Genomic DNA, 18,106 nt, shown 5'->3' on the forward strand with positions numbered 1-18,106 from the left:
TCATCTCTTCTTGCCTCATTACATCCCTGAGACCATTAAGCTCATCAATATGGGAGGAGGTAGGACTGCAATGCATTTCTAGTTGCTGGATTCTATCAGAAATGGTCTGTCTCCTATTCTTACGTATCTGAGTAGCCTTACTCTTGTAGATGCTCAAAGTTTTCTGAGTAAGCTTAACAGCATGCATCCAGGCTTTAGCAGGAGAAACATACAGATCAAAAGCAGAGTCAAAGTGATCTTTAATAAGTTTAGAGACAACCTTTGAGGAAAAGAGAGTAGCATTTGCATGAAACCAACCACTTTTCTTTTGATTCACCTGGTTGTTGGCCTCTAGAAGGACTGGTTTATGATCAGAGACACAAATGGAGCCAATAGCTCTACACTGGATATTACAGAAGTCGTTAAGAATAGGAGTAGAAACATAGTACCTGTCCAGTCTGGCTGACCTGAAATGCTCCTTTTTCTGAGCATTATCCCAAGTGAAACCAGTCTCACCTGACACATCCTGAAGGTTGAAGTGACTGACCAGCTTTTCCCAAAGATTTTTTTCCCTGTCACAAAGAATTTTCCCTTTCTTCTTCCATCTGTCTCTAAGAGAAGTCACCATATTGAAATCCCCAAATAGAATGACATTACTTGTGATTTGGAGCAGCTCAGACCACACCTGCATTCTTAGATTAACATCACAGGGGGCATACACAGCAATGAGGGTTAGCTTGAAAGGGCCCCCAATTTGGGCACTCACCCAGCTCTGGTTACTAGTATACTGTGTCATCTCTTTAGAAAGGGAATCATTGATACCAAGAGCCAGTCCCCCTTTACCATTAGGATGAGTAGAGGTAAGCCAAGTAAAGTTTTTACTAACTCTGGCCAAATTAGTTTGGAGAAGAAAATCAGTACACTTAACTTCATTAACACACATAAAATCAAAGCTGAGCTTACAGTCATTAATCCAAGTCTGGATAGCCTTAGCTTTAACAGGATCAGTTAACCCCTTGCAATTATAGGTACATCCTTTCAGATTATGAGCACTCATCATTTTCTGGAGTTTTTGGGGGTTTACTGAGGACAACAGAAGCTCTGTTAACATCATTGGTTTTTTCTTTTTTCCTTTTGTATTTAGGGACCTTAGGGGAGGAACTAGAGATAGGGCCAGCTTTGGTTTTCTGAGGGGAAGTTTCAAGAGAACCAATAAGGGTGTCTTGAGAGTCAACCTCATTAATTTCCATCTCAAATTCCTTATCTATGGGAAGGGAGGAATCTATAAACTCCTCATCAGAGTCTTCCTCAGAGGTGGGGACATTATGGGAAGAGTTGCCTGGATTATCCACCCTAGCCTTATCTTCCTCAAGACTAGGAGGGGTAACCTGCTCTTTATCAGGGACAAAGTTGGGCAAAACTTCATCAGACCCACCAAGAAGGGGACCCTCAACATCAACAAGCAAAGGAGCAAACTTATTAATGTTTCTGTTACTAGTTTTAGCAATCTTAGGTTTAAAATTATTCTTTTTTCCCACAGCAGTGAAGCCCTCTGTGTGAGTTTCAGCTCCCTTCACCTTGATATTGTCTGGGCAATCCTTTATTAAGTGCCCTTGTTTGTGGCATTTAAAACAAGCATTAGAGAGATTCTTGTATACAATAGCTTGTGTGTGTATGACACAACCTTCCTGGTCATGAATATCTATGCTATACTTGAGCTCTTGGGAGATGTCCACTTCAATCAGGATCTGAGGGTCCCATTTAGGGTTAATCTCTAGTTGGGGCCTTTGCCCAATAACCTTCCCTAGTTTATTACCCATCACTTTAATCCACGGGTAAAAGCAGAGCGGAAGGTCAGGAAGGTCAACCCAGACAGGGGTAATATGTGTCTTTTGCTTGGGATCAAATCGTCTGTTCCATTTAGTAAAGACTAGAGGAGTGTTCCTAATCAGCCAAGCACCTTGGGCTAAGATGTCTAGGGCATGCTCAGGGCTTTCAAAAAAGAATAGATAATGACTGTTGGGGAGATACTGGACATAGGGAATCTTAATATTTCTAGGTTCCCAATTTTGTCTCATCCAGGCTTTAAGGGTGTCCATGGGAGGTCTGGGCCCATGACAAGTACCAACCAAAGTCTTGCTCTCAAGATTAGCACACCACGAATGAAGCTCTTGAGTGTTACACACAATGTGGTCAGAGACAGGACTAGGATTTTTAGGTTGCTCAGTTTTAGTAGGGGTCGGCTGAAAACTCTCAGAGAAAATAGGGTTAGAGTTAACCCTAATAGTATTTTGTTGAGGCTGTTTAGCCCCCCCCACTAGAGCCAACTAGATTATTACCAGACGATACTCCAAGGTAGGGCAGACCTGTAGAGAATCCTGTAACAGAGCTAGGCAAAGGGCAAGAGAATCCATGCAAGAAAGGTCTAATCTCAGACTCAGAACCTGAAAACATATTATACTCCTGAGGGTAATAGGGTCTTGGGTGGTCAGGTCCTACATGCAGGGGATTCCTCATGAAATTAGCAGAAAAGGAGGGAGGAACTATACCTAAACTGAAGTATTGGTCCAACTGGGGTGGGACAAATCCTCTATGGGGGTGGAAGAGAGGTGGTTGAAGGTTGAGAGCGGCTCCCATCAAGGTACTCCTCTCGGGCTGCAGATGTTCAGCTTCTTTGCCAGAGCCGGAGTCGAGGACTGCATCATAGGAGGTGGTAATGGTTGTAGCTGATGGTCCATTCCCTTGTACAGAAGCAGCAGGGGTTGGGTCTTTGAGGAGAGGACTCACAGCAGAGCTGGAGCTTCCTGCCATACTGGCGGAAGCCCCAGAGGGGCGACGTGGCGAGACCCTCACGGCTGAAGCGTGCAGAGAGTGGCGAGAATAGGTTTGGTGCAGAGCACTGGGGCATGCAGTGAGTTGAGCAGACGAAGAAAGGGCTATGGCGACCACACAGAACGGTCACATCCCACGTTGCTTTTTTCTAAGCTGAGTTTTTCTATTGAATCCTATTTTATAATACCCTTTATGAAAGTAAACGTGGCCCATTTGCTATTATTGGGGCCACGTGTGCTTTTTCAAAAAAAAAAAGGGAGGGATAGCAGGCAAAAAAGATGCGCCTCTCTATTGGAACACATGCGCTGGGGCTTTTTCTCTCACACGCTTGGAGAAGGGTGAGTAGATGGCATGGCTGTGGATATGAAGCCATGATGCAGGGTCTTTGTAGGCTTTAAGAGTTCTACTGTGACGGCTGAGTTTCCAGCCTTATTGTAATCAAAGCTCTTATAATCAATTAAAGAAATACCGCAAAGGGGCGCCACTGCGTTTTTGGGCCAATCGGTGTCCGTGTACTGTTTGCAGGAGCACTCTAGCTCCCCCTCTTTGTTTTCCTTTTCTAGGTCCTCGATAGTGTTGAAGTGTTTTGTGTGCAAGTTTGTTTTTGGACCGCCCTTTGGTTTTGTCTGAAGGATCGAGACTGGTTTACAGTTCCCTCCGCGGTGTACCCCTTTGGTTGTGTTAGTACGGGCGTGCCTGTTGGTGCACGGTCCCGGAAGACCAGTGAAAGGCAGGTGTGCACCTAGTGAAGGTGGGAGTGTGCCTGTGACTTGGGACTTCTTCGACTGTCCAGAGTTCATCGACAAGTACCCAATTGTTTGAGTTGTATTCACTTCATGTGAGGAGAAATCTGGCCTATTAGCCCGTGACACTTTTACATATAAATACTCCAAGAAATACAATTGTCTTTAGGGGGGGACCGGCCCTTTCCGGCCCCAATGCTGGTGTCAAGTGTTATTGGTCATTTTAAGTTTTAATGTTGCTAATAATGTCCATTGTTGGTATTAGTTGAGTGCTCTAAAAATGTATATTTTGTTTTCTGATTTGTAGGCCTCTTGCAGGGAGCGGTTACAGATTCCAAGGGAGGATGATCCTCCAAGGGGTGGAGTGATAGTGCCAAACTCATTTCTCAGGAATGAAGACCAAGACGGTGTTCAGAGACATGGCAAGAATGGAATGGAGACTGGATGGAAAAGATGCATAGATCTTCTTCAGAGTTAGAGTGGATTTGGGACCGGCCCGGGTTTCAAAGTTAGAGTGGATTTGGGACCGGGCCGGGCATGGAGTGAAAAGGTTGCCAGAGTTGGAAGGATGACAGAGAGACTTCGGGAATGGAATGGGATGATGACAGTCATCCAAGAAGCAGATTGGAATTCCGTCATCAAGTTTAGCAGAGGGGGATGTCATGTGCACACACATGTACATGCTAATCTCATGGCTAATCCTGGAGGCAACATGATAAAGACTCACTAGAACCAGATATTTTGGAGCATTGGAGTGCAAGTTTAGGCAAGGGATGGACTGGAGTGGACTCAAGGATTTGTTGGTTGCATGGAGAACAAGATATGGCTATGTCGGCTGCATCAGACAGGTCGGGATCTGCATTATTTATGTTTGTGTGCAGGCGGCTGGTCGACCACCAGTCGGCCAGATCTCTAGCTGTCCAAGGCCTATAAAAGGCATGTTTGCTCATTGTTTTATGCATTCACCTCCTTTTTGAGTTGGGTCTAGACATAGGACTAGGGTTAGGGTTTGTCAACCTTTTCCAGAAGGCAGCCTATGGCTGCAGGGAATTATGTACCTTTTTGTACCATATGAAATACTGAATTTCCAGCTATCTCTCTCTCTACTCTCCCTTCTGTTTGTGTTTTTGCATCAGCATGTTCTAGATGGTGTTTAGGGCTGAAAGAAGCATTCCAGAGCTTCCGCATGTAACATTCTTGTATTACTACGGTACAAAAAGGTTGCTTACTGCTTGTACACGATGTAGCCCTATGGTCAGTCCCATAGGGGTTGACTTGGGCCCCTTCTACATATTCTCTACTACGCTAAGACTGAATGATGAATTATGAACTGAACTATGACTTGCTTTTATGCTGAATATGATCTATTTCTTATATACTTTGATGAGGGTCCAGTTGACCAGTAGTCAGCCAGTCGGCCTGCTTGTTAGGACAAATAATCATAAAAATATGGACTTTAATGCTGCGCTTTTGCTATGGTTGATGCCCTGACCACTGTTGGCCACACATTGCTGCTGCTGACAGGCCAGTGAGTCCCCTGTAGGCTGCCGACAGCAGGCTGAAGCCCCCTGTAGGCTGCCAACAGGATTCCCAACTCTATGGTCCATGATAACCATGCTAATGATGGTAGTTATGATGCTGATGCCGAGGATGTAGCGGATGATGGTGCCTGATGATGTAGACACATGTTGCTACGCTGATGATGATGCTGATTCTTATGCTACTGATGGTAATGCTTCTGATGTCTTAAGTGATACTTAATCAGGGATTATTGATGTTCATGCTAGGGATTAGCCATGGCACGGACGTGCACGTGACATTCCCTTTTGCTAAACTTGATGACGGGGTGTAGACCTCGTCATCCTTCCTCCCTGGACTTCTATTGAACTACTATTGCTTTCTGACTTTGACTTCTAGTGCTTACTGATTTCTACTGATTGATATTTTTGGGTCTGAACACCTTCACTCTTGATCTCCACTTTCCAAGTCTTTGATGAAGAACTGAGCATCTGTTCACTGTTGTCTCCATGCTTGAATTTCCTTAACCTTGACACAACGGTGGGTCACTTGCCGGAACTAATCATGCCTGTTGCTAGGCCTTTGGAACTGATTTGAGAGCTTACTGAGGTGTTGGGTCTGCGTACCTACCTCCAGCTTCGCCTGTTGTAGACCACTCCATCTGCTACCTTGTCGCACCCTTCCTGTTGGAACTGTGCAGGGCTGAGCTTGAATGCTGTGGTACCAATGTTGCATGCACGGAAGCCTTGCTGTACTGATTCACAGCCCTAAGCATACTTAAAAACATTGATGCTAATTATCATATGATTAAGACACAGAGGAGAGAGAAGTAGAGAGAGATTAGTGTTCAGGTTTTCTTGTATTACTATGTTGCTTATTGCTTGTACATGATGTAGCCCTATGGTCAGCCCCATAGGGGTTGACCTGGGCCCCTTCTACATATTCTCTACTATGCTAAGACTGAATGATGAATTATGAACTGAACTATGACTTGCTTTTATGTTGCATATGATATATTGCTTATATACTTTGATGAGGGTTCAGTCGGCCAGCAGTCAGCCGGTCGGCCTGCTTGTCAGGACAAGTAATCATAAAAATATGGACTTTAATGCTGCACTTTTGCTATGGCTGATGCCCTGACCACTGCTGGCCACACCTTGCTGCTGCTGACAGGTCAGTGAGTCCCTTGTAGGCTGCCGACAGCAGGCTGAAGCCCCCCTGTAGGCTGCCGATAGGATTTCCAACCCTATCGTCCAGGATAACCATGCTAATGATGGTAGTTATGATGCTAATGCTGAGGATGTAGCTGATGATGGTGCCTAATGATGTAGACACCTGTTGCCACACTAATGATGATGTTGATCCTTATGCTACTGATGGTAATGCTTCTGATGTCTTAACTGATACTTAATCAGGGATTACTGATGTTCATGCTAGGGATTAGCCATGGCATGTGCGTGCACGTGACATGCGTGTTCATCTTTTTAGATGATATACTCATTTTTTTTGCAACTATAGAGCAACATGTGTAGGATGTCCAAAAGGTCTTGCAACTTTTGCGAGACAATGCGCTCTATATCAATGAGCAAATTTGGAGTAGAAGAAATCCATTATCTGGGATATGTTATCAGTTCAGACGGGATTAGTCTCGACCCTAAAAAGGTAAGGGCAATTCTCGAATGGGATGTTCCCAAGAATGCGCAAGAGATATGCTCTTTTGTGGGTCTCTGCCAAGCATACAGTACCCATATGGACAAATTTTCCGACCTTGTAGCATCTCTCACCGATCTGCTCAAGGGTGTGAAGACGCGTTGTCAAAAGGTGTCCGTCTCACGGGCAAAGCACTCGAGGCATTTCATGCAATGAAAAAAGTGGCCTCTGAGTCTCCGGCTCTCAAATTGGCTTCATGGGATGATCCTTTCGAGGTAATCACCGATGCCAGCAATTTAGCCATAGGAGCTGTCCTCCAGTAAGGAAGGGCGCCCAATGGCTTATTACAGCCGGAAATTAAGTGAGGCAGAAAAGAATCATTCTGTGTATGACAGAGAGTTATTGGGGGTGATGACCACACTTAAACATTGGAAACACTTCTTTACGGGAGAGAGCTTACCGTTAAGATAGATCACCAGGCATTGAAATGGTTACAGACCATGCCTTGTGCCCAATGGAGTGACAGACAAGCCAGATGGAGTCAGATCTCCAATAATTTGGAGATATGATTGAATACATCCTTGGCTCCAGTAACCCCAATGCCGATGCTCTCAATCGAAAAGACACAATTCAAAATTTGCAATAGTCCAATATGCTTGAAATACAGGGAAAAGATCTTGACAGTATGAAGGCACAATATGAGGATTCGGGACTCAATTTAGATTGGCCCTGCAGTCAGAACCGGGTCACTATACCATTCATGATGGCTGGTTATTTTACAAGAACCGGTTGTGCATTCTCAGGGAAAAGCGACAGGCACTTCTCCATGATGTTGATGATTCTCTCGTTGCAGGGCATCGTGGTATCAACAGTATACTGGAGAAACTTGAGCGATCATTCGACTGGCCAAAGATGAAATGAGCTGTCTATATCAATATGTTCAAGCATGTCAAATATGCCAGAAAGTGAAGGTACCTCATACGAAACATGCAAGGTTACTTCAACCTTTGCCAGTTCTAGACAGTCCTCTCTAGGATATCAATATGGACTTTGTTGGACCTCAAGCAAACGGCCACAACTGAAGACATTGCTCGCTTGTTCATCCACCATTGGTACCCCATCGGAGGTTTGCCAAGGACAATAACATCAGACAGGGATCCCAAGTTTACTTCAAATTTTTGGAGAGCATTGTTCGATAACTTCGGGACCAAGTTGCATTGCATTCCATCCGAAAACAGACGGCCAGTCAGAAATATACAATCACCTGGCTTTTGATGTTCTCAAATCATATTGCTATGACAAGCAGTCAAAGTGGGAGCATTATCTTCCTTTGGTTCAGACCATCCTCAACGACACTCATTCATCTAGCATTGGTCGAACTCTATACAAGGCAACATTTGGTCGCCGCTTCTCGTCACTTTTGACAAGAATGATATCACCTTCCTTGGAGGCCAACAAGACCATAGAAAATATTTCATAGATGATTGAATCTGTCAAAGAGCGCCTTGCCAAAGCACACGAAGCATACAACAGGCTAGCCAACAAATCAAGAAGAGATGTCAACTTTAAAGAAGGGGACTAGGTATATCTTTGGATTATGAAGCAAAGACTGATGTAAGTGGGCAAACATTATTTAAAACTATCCTTTCGCATCTTCAGACCCTTTCCTATCATTAAAAAGATAAATGATGTCTCTATGAAGCTTAAGCTTGCCGATAGTTGGACTATGCATAATGTTTTCCATGTTTCTTGGTTGAAGCCCTACATTGGTTTAGCTTTGCAGGATATTAAATGAGCAACAACCAGATGTGGTAGACGAAGCCAAAGTAATTGAGCCTAAAGAGATTCTTCTCCACGGGTGGAAGCATGGATCCGGTCGAAGACAAGGACAATTCTACACGAAGTTTCGAGACCGAGGTACCCATGAAGTAGTATGGCTCAACGAAGAGTTATTCCCCAAGTACCCCCAGCTCAGCTCCTGGTGGACTACTTGGAAGCGATGAACTTGCCGCCTAGCTGAGGAGGAGGGAATGTAACATGCACCCTGCGCTGGAGTGCTATGTCACATTGGCTCTACATCAGCGCACCATTCATTAGTAGGATTTACCTTTTTAGGAATATTTTGTCGTATGCTGTGGCCCCATTGTGAGCCCCAGTCCAGGACATGTCAGGCACGAGCTAGGTAGGTTAGGCTCCACAACCATTGAGTCTGCATGTGTTAGTCCTCTTAACCCACTTGGAGAATTTATCAGATAGTGCATGTAGTGTCAGCCTTAGTATTAAGAATGCATCAGTAAGCATCTCATTGCCTATGGTCTAGCCAATGGGCCAGCCCATGGCCTCAAGAGCATGTCCAAGTGTTGTTCATTGCCCTAGACAGCATAGAAGGCTAGCCGACAGCATTAGGGGGGCACTATGCTCCAGTCGGCCAGCCTTGAAGTCCCCTGAGCATCAGTCGGCCAGAACCATTGCTCACAAACAGTGGTCGGCCAGCATGGCTCTGTGCACAGCATGCAGCTGGGTTGCAGTGATGCAGTCGGGCAGCATAAAAAACAGTACTTTACCTCATGCCCAAACATTTTAGTTAGCATTTAATGCTAATAAATGTCCAAAAGCAACTGGCCAACAGCCTTATGCTGGCCGACCAGCACTTCATTCCTCATTCCATCATTCAGGTATTCAGCAAATTCAGCATCAGTTCCAAGCAGATTCCAGCATTCCCAGGTCTCCAAGAAGGGCATCTTCAGCATTCAGCCAGCATATGTGCATCCCTCAGTTTTGGGGTTGCATAGTGGTCATTGAAGAGCCATTCAACGGAGCTTGGACAGCATCTAGATCAGGCTGCGTTGGGTCTACATCGTCCTTGCGTCTGGCAGTCCTCAATCATCATTCACACTAATTGTAAGTTCTCCAAAGAATAATATAAGCAAATGCTCCTGCTTGCAGGGGGGGCCCTTCAGTGGGTAAATTGGGACCCAATACTGTGTCGACTCTTATCTTCTTTCTCTCTCTAAGTGGAATTGCACAGTTTTTGCCATGCAAGAGGCAGAGTTATGGCATGCTAGATCTGGGCATTTGAATTATGGCAATTTGTTGTTGCTACAAAGGCATCAAATGGTATAGGATTTGCCTCATGTGGAGCTGCCCCTAGATATGTATATGAAGGGTGGCAAAATGCAGAGTGATGTCTAGTCCCATGAGGACACCATCACTTGGGAAGTATCTTTATTTTGTGACCTTCATTGACAATGCACAATGCCATGCACATCACAACAGAATGGTGTGGCAGAAAGAAAGAACAAGTCATTAATGGAGATGGCTAGATGTATTGTCAGAGGCAAGGGCCTGCCACACAAGTTTTGGATGGAGGCTATTATGTGTGCTGCACTTGTTTTGAACAGGTGCCCTACCAAAGCTTTAAGGACCATTACTCCATTTGAGGCGTGGTATGACAGAAAGCGTAAGGTTAACTACCTCAGGACTTTGGTTGCCTTGCATATGCTCATGTGCCTCCACAGCTAAGAGGTTGGATGACAAGGCAGTTAAATGCATATTTGTGGGCTACGATGGTGGTAGCAAGGGATACCGTCTCTACAATCCATGCAGTCAAAGGATCTTTGAAATTAGAGATGTTGTTTTTGTTGAAAATTCAGCACAACCACTGGCTCAATTTCGTATACATTTCCAAAATGGCTCACAGGGAGAAATTGGGTCTAATGAACCCATGAACCCGAACGCAAAAGCTCGTGAAGCTGGCAATCAAGCTCTTCCTCCATCGACCTGCTAAGACGATATGAATACCTAGTCGGTGGCTCCGAGCATGGGAGGAGATCAATGCAATGATCCTTCGGTCTAGATGGTGGTAGCTTGGTTGTTATGTACCTAGCAGTAACCCTTGGGGTTAGGGACTAGACTCAGAAGAACGTCTCTTGGGAACCTCAAGCCAGAGAAACCTTCGAGCAGGTTTCCAAGTTCTAGGTGTAAATGAAAATTTGAGTATGAAAAGGCTCCATAGAACCAAACCTAGACTTTGAGGGAACCCAATCCGAAGAAGGATCAAAAGCACCAACGGACTCTTCAGAATGTTAGGGAGGGCAAGTGTTTCACATGCGGTCAGAAGGGCTATTTGAAGGCAAGTTGCTGGAGGGCCGAAAGCAAGAGAGCTCATTTGACAGAAGTAATAGGTAACCCTCAATTTACTTCCGTTGATACTATTATTTTAGGACAAAGTGCTTGCATGGAATGTACTTTTAATATGGTAGTTTTTGGCCTAACGACTTGTGATACGTACATACGGATTGGTGTTGGGGGAGACTGTGCGCATCCTTTTTGACCGTGGTAGCACTCATAACTTCATTAATGCTAAACTTGTGTAGAAGTTGGGAGTGAAGATGTAACCAAGTGATCACGTGTATGGTGTGAACCTGCAGCGTGACATGGACAGATCTGGGACATGCGCTTGTCTCAATTATTGATATCTATTCAGAGTTCTCCTGAATCTCCTAATTTTTTAATTATGAATCTCGATAGGGTCGATGTTAAACTAGGAAAAGAGTGTCTTATAGCCATGACATCCATGTAGATTGGAAGGGCATATTTTGAAGATGCTCGAATATGATTGAAGGGTGATTTTGCGGTCCCACCCTCTATTTTGTAATTCAGCGGGACTTCGTAATATAATATATTGTTATGAAGTGTTTTAATGTGTTTGTGCCCTTTCATATGATGATAATTGTGGATAATAACAGTTAAGTTAGATGTTTTGGGGACAATGATTAGAAAGCATAAGTGCGAGGTTTCACAGATGATTTCTTTGCTGAGTTAGGATATGGTCTTCCACAGCTAGACGGTTGATGAGCCAGTTGGGGGAGGACGAGATTGCTTGACAGTAGTCGGAATATCTCAGGTTTTGGGACAAATCGCAAGGTATTCTCCTTGAGGGAGCTCCATTAGGACGAGAGCCGTGGGATGTGTGGACTCGTGTAATTTATTTCAGCGTTGATTCGAGAGGTTTACCGATAGGGTGGACCACGACATGAGGTGGAGATGTAGTGCACCAAGACTTAGTTGGGAAAGGATTGATCATTTGGCTTTAAAAGTCTCAAGGAAATTTTATATGGTGTGTATCCTAGTGGTATGGGACGCTAGGATATGCAGCATGTAGAGTGTCTGGATGTGTCTATATTTTCTTTCCTTACTATGTCCTATCTGCTGTTGGGGATAGTTACCTATGGTAGACAAAGTTTGCGCAAGACTTTGTCAAGAAAATCGGAAGGGTAAATTAGATGGGGTTGCTAGGATTGGGACTGTGAATCTTCCACCCAGCTTTAGTGCCGACTTAGATGATTTCTTGAGAGGGCTATGTTGGGCCGATGGGTATTTCATTCGGTATGACAATAGGTCCAGGTGGGGAGCTCCATTGATTTAGACCAGGACAGAGGGATCATGCCACTTAGAGTGGAAGGTAGTCAGTACCACAATGAGAACCGGTTGTTCTTCCGGGATGGTATAGTTTGTGCGCCAGATTGTGTTGGGATTAGGAGAAGAATTTCTTATGATTGTTGCGACGAGTAGGTTCTCTGGAGATTCGAGAGACTTATGTTTTTCTGATCATCCTCCATTGGATGGGCAGACGAAGAGGGTGGGATCAGGTTTTGGAGGTTATGCTTTGTGCATACGGCTCAAGGTGACCATTTATTGGGAAAGGTACATCCCTATGGTCAAGCTTGCATATGATACTAACTAAGCGTATGGTTTTGACAATAGCTAGAGTATGTTTGATAGTAATGGGGTTAAAACCCAGATTCCTTTAGACTTTGATAGCTTGAAGGAGATACAGTTGTGGTGCCTGATAGTTAGGCATCTCTAAGAGGGAGGTATGATATCCCCTAGGTACGAGGATTTACTAGATCCTAGCAAGGATGGGTATTATGTTACAGCTAGCAGATATTTGTCTCGACAATTTCAGGTTTCCATTTCCATGAGGGGTTGGAGGATTGAAGGATGGGTTATGTTCTTCAAGGACCCGAGAAAGTTTTGTTTTTTTTGTCTTGTTCCCGTGGGCATATGTTGGAGCAGCAGCAGCAGCTTCAGTCGAGCTGGTTCCTTGCTTGATACGTGGCTATGTGGATTTGATAGACACGTATAACCTGATTTCGAAGACAGTTGATGCTGGCAGCTGGTTTTCTTCTTCATTTATTTCCAAGAGTGGAAATGTCCTAACTGGGGAGGAATTTTATGTACCTAGCACTCTATGCTTTCCTTCAGATGATGAAGATATGGTTATCTCTATGCTCCCTTATGCCAGCTATTCGAGGGTCAATTGCCTCTTTATGCTTGGGCTGATCCTTGAGCTCACAGGTTGCAAGATGATTTATGCCCTTGGCTGGCTGCTCTTATATAGGCATCAAGACCTACAATTGCTCTCAAAAGATGCAAGGTTTTGTGCTTGCTCTTGCAAAAATTCCCATGGACATGTCTTGCCAGTGCAACCACCTTTTGTGTAGGATTAGAGGTGGTGTTTGGGCTGAAAGGCTCGATGCAACATTGTATATATTCATGTTTTGGCATTCAGTACTTTAGGTGTCTTGGGTTTTCTTTATGTTATATTTGTATACTTGATTAGCATTAATCTTAGTTTTTCTTAGCATGTTACAAGCAAGAAGAGGGAGCAGATTTTGTATGCATCTGGAGCGTGGGTGCCTTCTTGTCCAGAGTGACATTTAAGCACTTGCAAGTTTCTCAGTTATTTAGGGCTGCACATTGCACAACGACGGAGTCTGTTTCTCCAAATTTGAATATTAACCCTTTTTGTCCGGTAGTGTTGACAACGGATAGTCACTTGCTTAGTGGTTTGTAAAACAAAGGTATTGAGTGAGCATTTGAAAACATGGTTATTTGATAGAGGCTTGCACATGAAGAACTCGAGGTGTTCTTGTGGTTCAAATATGTATATGTTTCTCATAGAAATCATGCTCTGATATAACCTGGTTGTACAGGTTCCTTCAACATTGGGGCCAGTTGTGTACTCTGCCTGGGTTAGGAATGAACTTCAAGAACTTTGGAATGGGCCAAGGCCAGTTGTAAATGAAAAGACTCAAATGATGGAGGTCTGATGAGCTGCCACTATATTAATATTTCTCCCTTACGATATTTATTGTGAAAGTATACTTTCTGCTCTGGGCAACACACACACACACACACAAACACAAATTATTAGAAATCAAAAGCCTAAAGGTGGGAAAACATTGGATGCTGCGTTTTTGCCAGTGCGGATCCTGGAAATGTCCGCTGTAATACATGCTTCTGAGTGATGCTTTTGATGGCATCTGGGCAGGTAGAGATGACAGTTGATTCCATGTGCATAAGATGATCAGCAAAATATTGTCTCATTTAACTAGTGAAAGCTTGATGGTGTGTTCTCTTTTCATGCCAATGATAAGGAGTCGTGTCCTTTTATTTGGTCATCAAACTGCTATATTGTAATGGGGGAAAGCTTTTGTGAAAGCCCATGGTTCGAATGGTTTAGGTTCTCTCATTATTATATATTTATGATTAATTTTAGCTTTCTGTAAGCCTTTCTGATTGATACTTTGAATGGGACATCATGTTTCAAAGAAATGGATTGGTTTCGTCTTTGATATATATGCCCTTTTTAAAGTTGAAATGTTTTCTATTTAACTACCCTTGGTGAAGAGCATTAGGCACTTGTAGAAGCTCCTAACAGGAGACCACAGATAGCTATGGTGCATATTTTGGGCTCATTGTTGGTCACATTAATGCATGAACGTGACACATGTAAATTGATAAATCTGATGGTTAAAAACAATCAAAAGGGTGATAACCTCATTATTTGCGCTTACGTGTAGTAATCCTTTTGTTATACGTGTCTTTATTCTAACTTTTATGACCCTTGTTGTGTGGTGAGAGTGTGCACGCTTGAGAAAGAAAGACACAAAGAAAGTTATATTAACGTCTACGGAAGACCCCAAGGGCCTATGAGACCCAAAGTAATACAATGGTACCATGGATATACTGAGCCATGGAAAACTGAAAGAAAAAGTAAAATGAAAAACATTTGACAGTACATGTGATCAATAGATGATCCTGTGTACAGTCAGATATGATCAGCTAATGACAATACTTGCCTCGGCGAGAACCGATCTGATGGTGAAGTGAATGTCAGGCCTCTGTGATGGGAGCGTGACATGTCGGCGGAGAGCCTCATGAATCTGTTTGTGTGTGGCGGAGGGTCCTAATGCTCTGGGTCATGGATGTTTGGCTCGCAGAATGGATCGAGCTCTCACTAAGAACTCCTCTGGAGCGTGGAGCTTGAGCGTGGGTACGGGTGGTGGGCTCTGATGTCGTATTAGAGGAACTGTTTGTGGGCAGTGGATTTCGATGTGGATGTATGTACCACGAAGAAATCTATGATGGCTCTTTGTGAGGTGTCTTGTAGGAGCCGGGGCTGTCTACCTCAACAACACATCCCTGTGTCGTCTCAGCTCCATCAAGTACATGCCCAAGCACCTCTGATCCTCAAATTGTATCAGCCGTGTGAGTGGTCCGAATCCCTCTCGAAAGAGGTGGAATCTCCCCTGTATCTCATAGTAAGTGTCACGTAGGCTGTAATGCTTGTGACCGACGCGGCAGACCGGATGGCCATGTCCGGGGTTCAGTGGGAGAGGACGCCCATGCGGAGTCATGGGCGGCCAGGTTAGTGTGGACGGCAGGCCACACACTATATAGCCTGGGGGATGAGGGGCAATCCTCATTCTTCCTCTATGGCTGGGTGGTGAGCCAGAGGCCGTCCCCTCTTGTGGTAGTGCCCGTAGTAGCGGCGTTACGGGAATGTAACACTGGTATCAGAGCGTGGTTCGATGGGATTGTCAGAGCCCGCGCGTGACCGGGGGACCGGAGCCCACTCGATGGTTTTCGACCATTCGTCTCCTTATCCTTATCTCGAATGGAGGGTGTGGAGGGAGGCAGCCATGGAAGAATGGAGGGGAAGAACTCTCTCTCTCTCTCTCTCTCTCTCTCTCTCTCCCCCCGTCACACACAGCAAGCAATGGAGGTAAGCAATTTCCATTTTTTTTCTTTTCTGCGTTGAAATCGTCTGAGTTGTAATTCGTTTCAAAGAAGCTTTCGCACTCGATGGTTTTCGACCATTCGTCTCCTTATCCTTATCTCGAATGGAGGGTGTGGAGGGAGGCAGCCATGGAAGAATGGAGGGGAAGAACTCTCTCTCTCTCTCTCTCTCTCTCTCTCTCTCTCTCTCTCTCTCTCTCTCTCTCTCCCCCCGTCACACACAGCAAGCAATGGAGGTAAGCAATTTCCATTTTTTTTCTTTTCTGCGTTGAAATCGTCTGAGTTGTAATTCGTTTCAATGAAGCGCCTCTATCTGTGTGTGGGGGAGGTGGGGGGGGGGCGAAGAGCAGCCCCCCTGTCTGCGAAAGCTTCTTTGAAGCTTGGGTGTGGGGGAAACGACACCAGCCCACGAATGTTACTGAAGGCGGAGAAGACCACATTGAGGGGGGGGGGGGGGGGCGAAGAGCAGCCCCAGCCCTGTTGTTGCTGCGTACGCGAAAGTGGGGGAGTCGACCTCTTTCGCTGCTAGTGAGGGCCTGTGCCGTTTGAGCCCAGGCTGCGTGCGCCGTTTGTCTGGGCGAAAAGCCTCAGCGGCCAGGGGCCAGGGCCAGGCCAGCCCAGGCGGCCAGCGGCCAGCGTAGCGGCGGCCAGCGGGCGGCCAGGCCAGCCTTGGGCGGCCAGCCCAGCGGGCGGCCAGGGCCACAACCAAGGCGGCCACCAGCGGCCAGAAAAAGAGGAGAGAAAAAAAAATTCTTTATTTTTTTAATTTATTTTCATTATTCAATTTTAATAAAAATTAAAAAATAAAAAATTCAAACAAACGCTCTCTCAAAGTGGGTGTTTCCCATGAGAGTAAGGCTAGTGCCCATATCGTAATTGTGACATAGCCCACGTTTATGCTGGAGTCGATCGACACTCCTCCACTGGCTCTAATGTAGAAAATGATTGCGACAATAGTCTCTACACCTTGCCTATGCGCAATGCCTGCATCCTCGAATGTTTGGTACCAGTTGTGGACGCATTGGTAGAGTCCAACCCAATCGTGTCGTAGTGTACGTATATCCTCATGTCTAATTCGTGCCGTAGTGCACATGCTTTGCATTCATGGTGTAGTAGACGAATATATGTGCCGTAGCACACTAACCCCCCACCAACACTTGGAGTTATATCTTTGGGAGAAGTGTGGCACAGTCGTGCCGTAGTGCACCCTGGCCATTTGTGGCATAACGCACTTGCTCGTGCGGTGCACGTACGTCTAAGGGTGCCGTAGCGTGCCCATGTCTGCTGAACCATTGACAGTCTTGCACACACGTCATGTCATGGCGTGCACATGTTGGTGTCACGTCGTAAGTGCACTCATACCCACATTGTACCGTAGTGCACTAGAATTTTTTTAAGGTGGCAAGAGGGAAATCGATGGTAATGTTCTCGCGTAGTTCGAGAAGTATTCGTTGACAATACATAAATACATGATATAAATTCTCTCTGTTAGTGGTTTAACCATGTGGTTTACCACAAAGTAATATGAGAGAAGATCAGACACATTGTTCTTGTTGAAAGTCCACAAGAAGAAGTTCGTGGCTCCAATGTGCTCAGACCCAATGAAAAATGTCTACTTGGATATGGTCCATTGTGACGAACAAATGTAGTCCATAGAGACACTTTTGCAAGCGCAGTCTTGCCATGGTCATGACTTCTAAAATTGGTCAATGGCATTTAAGATAGCTGGGATTGAGGTCACGTTTGTCGATTACCTGCTAGTAGCCTTGATCACATGACCCCATTAGCAACGTACTCTCTAGACATGACTAGTGTTAGACTCTGGGAGCGTAGCCTCGCCAGATTTCAATTTCCACTTTTGCGAGCGTTGTCTTGCTAGAGTTAAAGTTTTGTTCGGACAAATTTGTGTTTGTTTTGTAGTGACAAACAAATCTGAAGGGGTATAATCTTGAGATGTAATGCTCAATGCCCTTATAGAAGTTGATTGAAGAGAACTGTTCTTAAACTTACCAAGCATGGTTTTCTCTTCTTTTTATTGCCATGCGTCGACATCCCACTGCTCGAGAGTTTGTGGTGATCTTTCGAGGGGGGAAAGAGCCTTTTTATATGTCACATCAATTGGTTTGGTGGTAATTTGATGGTATGGGACATCAATTCTCACGGAATCGATTGTAGTCTTGGTGGAATGGGACGCCAAGGCTTGTGCATGTAACTTGACTCTTTGGCAGGTTTGTATGTACACTTGTCTGTAGTGATAAAGTGTGCAAGATAAAATTTGAACTTTGAAAATTACCAAA

The 18,106-nt window shown here is 44.8% G+C and overlaps 1 protein-coding gene across 2 annotated transcripts in view; it reads left to right on the forward strand.

Annotated features, from left to right (window-relative positions):
* Positions 1-14,228, forward strand: part of LOC147607248 (signal peptide peptidase-like 1) — a 36,948-nt gene extending 22,720 nt beyond the window's left edge. Inside the window, exon 3 of one of the 2 annotated variants that reach the window (XM_086790473.1) lies at positions 13,721-14,228. In XM_086790473.1, the coding sequence (XP_086646599.1) occupies positions 13,721-13,837 (117 nt within the window). In that variant the 3' untranslated portion in view covers positions 13,838-14,228. Of the gene's footprint in view, positions 1-3,861; positions 4,665-13,720 lie in introns of those variants that run through there. The other variant, XM_086790472.1, reaches the window with a different exon arrangement.
* The last annotated feature ends 3,878 nt before the right edge of the window (positions 14,229-18,106 follow it).

Source organism: Cibotium barometz, chromosome 55 (assembly GCF_041138505.1).
Source record: "Cibotium barometz isolate CiBa-2024 chromosome 55, ASM4113850v1, whole genome shotgun sequence".
Lineage (NCBI taxonomy): Eukaryota > Viridiplantae > Streptophyta > Polypodiopsida > Cyatheales > Cibotiaceae > Cibotium > Cibotium barometz.